Source organism: Chrysochloris asiatica, unplaced genomic scaffold (genome assembly GCF_000296735.1).
Source record: "Chrysochloris asiatica unplaced genomic scaffold, ChrAsi1.0 scaffold00476, whole genome shotgun sequence".
Taxonomy (NCBI): domain Eukaryota; kingdom Metazoa; phylum Chordata; class Mammalia; order Afrosoricida; family Chrysochloridae; genus Chrysochloris; species Chrysochloris asiatica.
The window spans coordinates 921,914-930,663 of NW_006408994.1; the positions used below are offsets into that span (position 1 = coordinate 921,914).

At 42.4% G+C, this 8,750-nt stretch overlaps 1 protein-coding gene across 1 annotated transcript; it reads left to right on the forward strand.

Annotated features, from left to right (window-relative positions):
* Positions 1–1,455: 1,455 nt before the first annotated feature.
* On the forward strand, positions 1,456–2,652 carry LOC102827767 (protein FAM110B-like). Its single transcript, XM_006877316.1, has one exon. The coding sequence runs from the start codon at positions 1,546–1,548 to the stop codon at positions 2,650–2,652; it is 1,107 nt and encodes a 368-aa protein (XP_006877378.1). The 5' UTR covers positions 1,456–1,545.
* The last annotated feature ends 6,098 nt before the right edge of the window (positions 2,653–8,750 follow it).

An 8,750-nucleotide genomic window follows, 5' to 3' on the forward strand; every position in this document is an offset into this window, starting at 1 on the left:
CCTCACTTTCTTGAAAGATTTCAATTTTTATTCCATCAATTCCTGGTGCCTTGTTCTTTGCCAATTATATAGTACAATGTGCTTATTTATTGGTAGCCAAGTTATTCAGAAAGTCCCAGAAATACTTACCTATTACACAAATTTTCTACAATATAAACTAAAATATTTACATGTGATTTACATCTTAGTAAGATTATGTTTATAATGTATATATTAAATAACACAAACTGTTGATTTCTGCTCATTAAATAGGAAAAAAGTACATAGCATATTTGTAATCAGGTTTTCTGTTAACATAGTTTCTAGATTTTTAAAATATTTGAAACATGGCCAGTATAGGGATAAGCACTGGATTGCAAGGTCCTTGTGAGAAACAAGGTGTATGGTTTACACTCACCAGCCGCTTCTTAGAAACACTATACAGGGCTGCTATGAGTTGGAACGACTTGGTGGCACTTAACAACAACAAAAGTATTTAAGAGGATGAATTTCATAAGTAGTCTTGGTTTTCAGGAGAAAGTGTCTGCAAATATATTGGTTGGCAAAAATAAGGCAATGGAAACATATTGACTTTTTTTTTTTTAAATAACTCTTTGTCTTTACTGCCAGCCCTGTTTCTTGTCCTTTTCCATTTCTGAAGAGTTAAAGAAGAGATTATTCCAAGTGTTATTGAAGATTGGTAATAAAGAGTCAGAAATTTTGCTTCATTGCAACCAAGACATATGATAGTTAACTGGTATTGTAACTTCTTAGGAACCAGCTAGCTGCATTTAGCGAGCTGGGAATGAGGTTTTGCTAGACCCTCACTCTACACACATGTATTAGTGGCTTTTGATGTAAGTAATACTGTGGCTCTATGGGCTAAGGCATCAGACTGCAAAATTGTTTGAACTACAAGGTCGGCGATTCAAGCTCACCACCTGCTCCTCAGAAACCCTATACAGGGTCGCTATTAGTCGGAATTGACTCAACAAGGGCACTTAACAACAACAACAACAACAACAATACTAGCAGGGCCTGTCTCTAAGGTAGTTCCTCACCAGTGGTACATCATCTGGAAGCATTTAAATATGGGGAGAGTTGCATCCCTCTTTTGCCTCCACATGCTGGTATCCAGCACAGGCTGTGATGCTCTGCCTCAGTCATCCCATTTTACCTGGGTGGTCTCTGTTGCTGTAGCTGTGATGTCACACACTGGTCCTAACCCGTGGTTGGTTGTTTTGTGTTTCAGCTCCCTGCCTGCAATTGAACACAAAGACCTGGAGGAGACTCTCACATCCTTCCCTGAGAAGAAAGAAGGCAGTGAAACCGATTAAAGGAACTGTGGCTTGTGGCCTTTTTTTGTGCAGAAGTCACCAATAGGGGGAAGAAGTGACTTGAAGCCACAGTGGCAGTTTATGAGATGTGAGATGAGGCACTGCTGCTGACCCTCTGACCCCGGGATCGTCAGCCGCCCTTTGTGCTTCATGTACATGTGTGTATTCCACCCCTCCGGAGGTGCCCAGAAGAGACTCCAACACGGCCGCCGGGGAAAGACCGCCCAACATGCCCACGGAGACACTGCAGACAGGTAGCATGGTGAAGCCGGTCAGCCCGGCCGGCACCTTCACCTCGGCTGTGCCCCTGCGCATTCTCAACAAAGGCCCTGACTACTTCCGCAGGCAGGCTGAACCCAACCCCAAGCGGCTCAGTGCCGTGGAGCGGCTGGAGGCCGACAAGGCAAAGTATGTCAAGAGTCAGGAGGTGATTAATGCCAAGCAGGAGCCAGTGAAGCCCGCAGTGCTCGCCAAGCCGCCTGTGTGCCCCGCAGCCAAGCGCGCCCTGGGCAGCCCGACACTCAGGGTGTTGGGCAGCAACGCCAAGACCGAGAGCGGCGTGCAGAGGGAGAACCTTAAACTTGAGATTCTGAAAAACATCATTAACAGCTCTGAAGGCTCCAGCTCAGGCTCAGGCCACAAGCACGGACCCCGAAACTGGCCACCACACAGGGCTGATGCCACAGACCTGCACCGGCACTCCTTTGCAGAGTCGCTGAAGGTCTACCCAGGCCACGGCAGTCCGCAGGAGAGCAGCTCCCACGTAAGCAGGAGGCTTCTGGAGCAGTCAGCGGAGTCCTTCCTCCACGTCTCCCACAGCTCCTCGGACATCCGCAGGGTGTCAGCTGTGAAGCCCTTAAAAGCAATCCCCTGCAGTAGTTCCGCCCCACCCCTGCCTCCCAAGCCCAAGATCGCAGCCCACCCGACCACCAAGTCCCCGGAAGTAGACGCTGTGGAACCATCCTGCGGGGTCAGCAGGAGACCCTCCTTGCAGAGGTCCAAGTCCGACTTGAGTGACAGGTACTTCCGTGTGGATGCCGACGTGGAGCGCTTCTTTAACTACTGCGGCCTGGACCCCGAGGAGCTGGAAAACCTGGGTATGGAAAACTTTGCAAGGGCTAACTCTGACATCATCTCCCTCAACTTTCGAAGTGCAAGCATGATCAGCTCAGACTGTGAACAGTCTCAGGACAGCAACAGTGACCTTAGAAATGACGACAGTGCCAATGACCGGGTGCCATACGGCATTTCTGCCATCGAGAGAAATGCCCGGATCATCAAGTGGTTATATAGCATCAAACAAGCACGGGAGTCGCAGAAGGTCTCCCATGTGTGAGGACACTGCAAGGAGGAGGGAGGGAGGATGTGTTTGTCTGTGCATACTCAGTTGTGAAGGTCGTGAGGTCCCCTTGCAGTCTTGTGAGCTTCTCCATGCTCTTTGTGTTGCTTGTTGTGCAATGTTTCCGAGTTGCATGCCTGTCAACAGGGGGATGATCTGGCTTCCACTGGAACCATCGCTGCAGAACCCGGCTGCACACACACATCATCTGCCAAAACGGCCGGACCGGAATCTAACTATAGGGCTTCATTCTTAAGCAAAACTGTTTACATGAAAATGGTATACGACTTCTTCAATATTTATGTGGTTATGTGTTTTTTATATCCCGCGCTATTGTGTCTTAATTAAAAGTTTTATCAACTGGCTTTTAAGTTGAGAGTAGAATATTTTTTAAATAAAAAAGCCAATTTGCCTACATGTGAGACTATAACCATGGGAACATAAATGGGATCTGCTATTAAAAAGAGAGACCAACTGGCCGGGGTCAAGCTGTTTTCTGAGGCGTAAAGTGGTGAGCTTGATGTTAATCATAAATCTATGGAAATAACTCTTGCCACTTATTGAAGTGATTGTTGATGCAGTCGTGCTAAGTTTTGTGTCCGACTTAGTGTGTAAACGTTGGTGGTTCTGTGAAATACTGATCCTAATGAAAGATGATCTGAAATCATGGAGATTGGGTATTGGGGGTCTTGTTGATACTGTTTTGTTTTTGGGTAACTCAGAAAATTTCTGCTATTAATCTTTGGACAGAAACAGCTACCCTAAAGTTGATACTGAATGCCTTCTAAAAAATAATAATAATAAGGTATTTTGGGAGGGGGAGGCTTGCGGGGGGGACAAGAACTGCTATGGCTATGCTTTTTCCTCCTTTTCTTTCTTTCCTTCCTTCCTTTTTCTCTCTTTCTTCCCTTACTCCCTACCCCCTCTTCCTCTTCTTGTTTTACTTGGGAGAAGGGAGTAGGGCTTGTTCAGTTTGAGCTTTTTGACAGCATGAACAAAAATGGAAGCACACAGCCATATCAGTATAAAGTCTTCTCTTCAAAAATAAAAGCATTTGGTCACTGAGCCCTATCTGAGCAATGTGATTATGTTGTTTGGCATACATTACTCTCACAGGCTGTGGGCTTTGTTACGACTCTAGGAAATGGTAAGATAAGGCACTATATGGTGTTTCCTCCCTTGCAGTCTCCAGCGTTGTGTACCAGCTGTCTTTTTCAACAACTTGTCCTCCCGGTTAGCTGGCTCTTGGCAGACCAGTCACGGGGGGTGGTTAGCAGCGGGTTAACTGTACTTCAGTCTGCTCCCTTGTTGGCCTGATCTCTCACTCTTAAGTACTTTCCAGCCCTATCCTAGAGGCCATCAGCTCATAGGAAACTTTTTATGGTGTAAATGCTGTAAGACTTTGTACATACTTCAGTTGTTATGAAATCTTTAAAAAAAGGAAAAAGAAAATGTTTCACTAATAAATAGCTCTGACACAGTCAGTAATGGTGGTGGTTTTTCTCTGTCCTTCCCTTTCCTCCCTCCAGGAAAGCTTTTACTTGCAGCTGTGAGTTAGATTTTTGATGGTCTTGGAGAAACATGATTTCATGAAGTCATTTTCACAGTCTCACAGTGATTTTGAACAGCAGCTTGCATAACTACAGCATAGCAACACGCTTTCTCTAAGAGTTCCATCGAGGTTCCTAAAATCTGCTGCTGCTGCTGTTTTACTTAGTTCACACTTCCTTGAGTTATTTTTATCTTTTCTTGAACATCAGAATTTTTCACATCTTCCACAAGACTTTTTAGTTGTAAATATTTATGAGTTCTTACAGAGAAGACATGACTTTGAAGTAGGTAGCCTTTTATTTGTACAAACCCCAGCATCATTAACATGACACATTCATATATTCATCTGCTCATCCATTCATTCTTTTTTGAATATGTTATCTATTGAATGAATCCCTCGTTCAGGCACTGGACTGCTTGAATCAACAATATGGCCACTGCCTCAAGGTACTTTGATTCTCACATTTATTTTTCAGAGAAATATTTTTCCTGTTGGTTCTAACTCATAGCAACCTTGTATAAGGTTTCTAAGGAGCAACTGGTGGGTTTGAACCACCGACCTTGTGGTTTGCAGACCAGCGCTTATCCTATAGTGCCATGAGTATTCTACATGCATTTATTCATCAATTCGAGTTATTTGAAGATTAACATTTCATAAAAGTCCATATGATATACAAATTAAGAAGCAACTTTGAGAAATAAATGTTTATTAACATTTTCCTTCTGAAAATCAAAGTTCCTAAATACTCCCTACTAGTTTTGAATTCTTCCTAGGTCTGTGGTTAAATTTGGTTCAACCCTCCTCGTAGAAGAAGTATTTTAGAATGTAGCTCTAAGCGGTAATAACAATACATTTCAGATCATAGAATAAAAGTACATTTTCTTCCCTCACCACTGTGTACAAAGTTGACCACTTAAGACATATATGGCTCCACAATTACATATCCAGCTCTTCCTGGACTATTTAATAGATGTTGTTTTCCTAAGGAAATTTAATATTGCTGCCTGTAGTATTTCAGATATTGCTTGTGTTTGAATCTTCCAGGATTTTAATACGATAGCAATACTGCATTCAGACAGGGCTATAAATCATCCCACATAATTCAGTCTAATCTCAGGTTTTATATATTCAGTGGACAAATGTGAGGCTTTGGTTCCTATGGAAGGTAAGAGCTCATTATTTTCTCTTTGTGCTTGAAATTACAGTTTCTATAAAGGATTGTATTAAATGCTTAGTGTTGAATCCTGAGAGTGAGAAATTTCATAATTGTAAAGTGCTTTTGGAAAATTGCCCATCCTGTGAAGGTTTTGAAAGTATCTTATGTGCATACATGTGTGTGTGTAAGATGGTAGTGTTGATAGGAATACAAGGTTGTCATATTTGTATCTTACACAATACAGAGCAAAACATAATTGTATAGGATAATCCTGACAATTGGTTATTTCTTACTGAAAACCACCATCTCATAAGACAATTTTACCATATCCATCTCCACAAGCATTGCTTTAGCTCAGGTGCTAATTTTTCTTACCTGGGCTATCCTAGAACTTCCTAACTGGAGGCGCCCTTCCCAGCCAATCTCTTCCCCATCCCATTTAACTTCAAAGATACCGTAATCAACTTAGATACTGTCACCCTTTTGTACAAGAACACCCTCTGGTTTCAGTAGATTTCTGAAAGGATGAATCCTAATTTCTTAACATGTACTTCATCTCCACTATCTCCTCCAGCTACTGAGCCAAGATCACCAGCTCCAACCAAAGGGACGTTTCCAATGGAAACTTTTCACCACTGTATTGGTTTTTTGTTGCTGCATAACGAAGTACCTCCAAATTCAGCAACTTAAAATAATAAACATTTATTATTTCACGGTTCCTATGATAGGGAGTCTTGGAGTAACTTAACCAGATTGCACTGACTCAGTGTCTCGGGAGGTTACAGAGAAGATGCTGGTTGTGGCCACATCATCTGAAGGCTGAACTGGGAATGGAAGCCTCACTTCCAAAATGGCATTGGCCTCAGTTCCTAAAGACATGGGCCTCTCCCTAGGGTTGCTTAAAGTCTTTACAATATGGCAGCTGGCATTCCCCACAGCAAGTGATCCAAGCGAGTGGAAAAAAACCCGCCAGAGCCTCTTATGACCCAGTCTTCCAAGTCACACTCCTCCACCCCATTTATTTCATTAAAAGTGACTCGTGAAATAGAGTTTACACTAATAAGAGGAGTTAAGTGTCATCTTAAAGAATTTCTGGAGATAGTTTTATAGATTTCTATATTCTGAGAAGAATGCTTTCTCCTCTGTTCTAAACCTTGCAGTTGTTCTTTCAAGATCCAGTATATAACTATCAGTCAGTGAAATCTGTCCGAGTTTCTTTGTTCCCTTTCCCCACTGGGTTGTGATTTTGGTCATGGCCACAAACGTGGATTTTAACAAGGATTGTTTTCCCCAGATGGAAACCGTCCTAGTAGGTATTCAAACCTCTGACGACTGTGATGTCAGCCCCAGCCCCAGACATACCATATACCATACCATGCATAGTAACCCAGAGTACATACCGGTGGTGATTGATGCCGTGGAGTCGGTTCCAACTCATAACAAGCCTGTACAGACTTCCGAGGTTGTAAATCTTTATGGGAACAGAAAGCCTCATTTTTTTCCTGCAAAGTAACTGGTAAATTGAAACTGCTGACCTTTCGGTTAGCAGCCCAGTTCATAAACCACTATGCTACCTGGGTTCCTTAGAGTACATTGTTGTCATTAAGTGCTGTCGAGTCGATTCCAACCCGTAGGGACCCTGTCTAGGGTTTCCCAGGAGCAGCTGGTGAGCTTGAACCACCAAGCTTGCAGTTCAAACGACTTTGCAGTCTGTCGTAATAACCCACAGCGCCACACCAGGCAGGACTCTCTAGAGGACATGTTGTTCAGACTCATAGTGACCCTGCACAGGGGTTCCGAGGCTGTAAATCTTTACAAGAGCAGAAAGCCTCATCTTTCTCCTGCATGGTTAATATGTTGCTGGGGTTTTTTTTTTTATGAGTTTTTAAATTACCAATATTAAGTTTTATGCTATAAATATGATCACAGTAAACCCAAGGTGGTTGTGATTGTCCTTGTTTAGAGTTTAGGAACTTCGGTTTCATGGAAGTCTATACCTTGACCATGATCCCAGAGTAATTAACTGGCAGGGTGGAACATTTGAACTCAGCTCTAAAATCTCAGACTGTCCTTCCTGCAGCCCAGTTTCAAACAAAGGCAGACAGACTTTGTTCAATCAAAGGCTTAAGAACTGAAATGTCCTTAAATTCCTCATGATAATTTTGTTTGTTTCATGTACTATTTTAGCTGTCTCTATCAGAATCAGCAATTTCACTCTTATCTAAAATATAATTGACAGCATTTAGAATGGAAACTTAAGTTGTTAAATTATGAGCAACCTATATCCCTCTGAGTCAAATACACAAAATGGGTCATGTTCTTTTCTTTTAGCTTTGAATGTGCCATATTTTGAAGCCACATACTGTCTTATTTTGATCAAGGACTATAGAAGGATAGAAGAAATACCTGGCCTCAATTCAACAATCAGAAAACACATTTTGACAATTTTGTGAATCAACATCACTCCATTTTCTTGTTCACTCAATTTTATCCATCATAGAGGGGTACACAGTCTGTTGGAAGTAGAAGGTGCAGTAGGAAGAAATGAAGAGGCCAATGGTGTGCCAAAAGATTGTGATAGATTCCTAACTTGGTCAAAACAGACTGCTAATCTCGCCACCATTTTGAAAATGTCACAGATGGCTTCTCCACTTTGCTGTGTAAAATGAGCGAGTAATCTATTTTCAAAATGTTGTCTAAAGAATGATACTGTGCAGGATCACAGGTTTCATGGCTATATTTGCAGTCGGCACACACCACCTACATAGAGGATTTCTCTTGGGCCAAAAGTCTCACCCCCTTGTTTTGATGGAAGCACAGCAAAAGGAAAAGTCAGAGGTAGATGAATCTCCAGAGCCTTTTGGAACCTTTTCCTCCACTATCCAAGACCCGTCTACCTAAAAGTTCACCTCCATTTTCTCCTGTGTGAAATGGTGAGCTGTCTAGTATATGTGTTCCACCAACCTCATGGCTTTGTGACAGCATGTATAACCATTTTTTGAGTTTTCTGGTGCAATTTGAAGGGTATGGAAATTCAGATAGGCTCAGGTTCATGAGGCTTGATTGGCACCAGACAATGTGCAAAATGACTTTATACACTAGCGGCACTACAGAGTTTAGTTAAGGAAAGAACTTGAGTCTATAAAATCATACTTTTTTGAATGGAAGAAATCTCCAGAAAGAGTGTACTTAAATAAACTTTCAGCTTCTCAAAAGTTGCCAGAATTAAATGTGGCTAGGTACACGTGTGATGCTGTAGGATAAGCACTGTACTATTAACCACAAAGTTAGAAGCTCAAACCCACCTCAGAAACCCTTTACGGGATTGCTATAAGTTGGAACCCACTCAAGGGCACGTAACATCAACAACAAGGTGCATATTGATTT

Coding starts and splice junctions, on each gene's coding strand:
- LOC102827767 (XM_006877316.1), top strand. CDS start 1,546: ATGCCCACGGAGACACTGCAGACAGGTAGCATGGTGAAGCCGGTCAGC.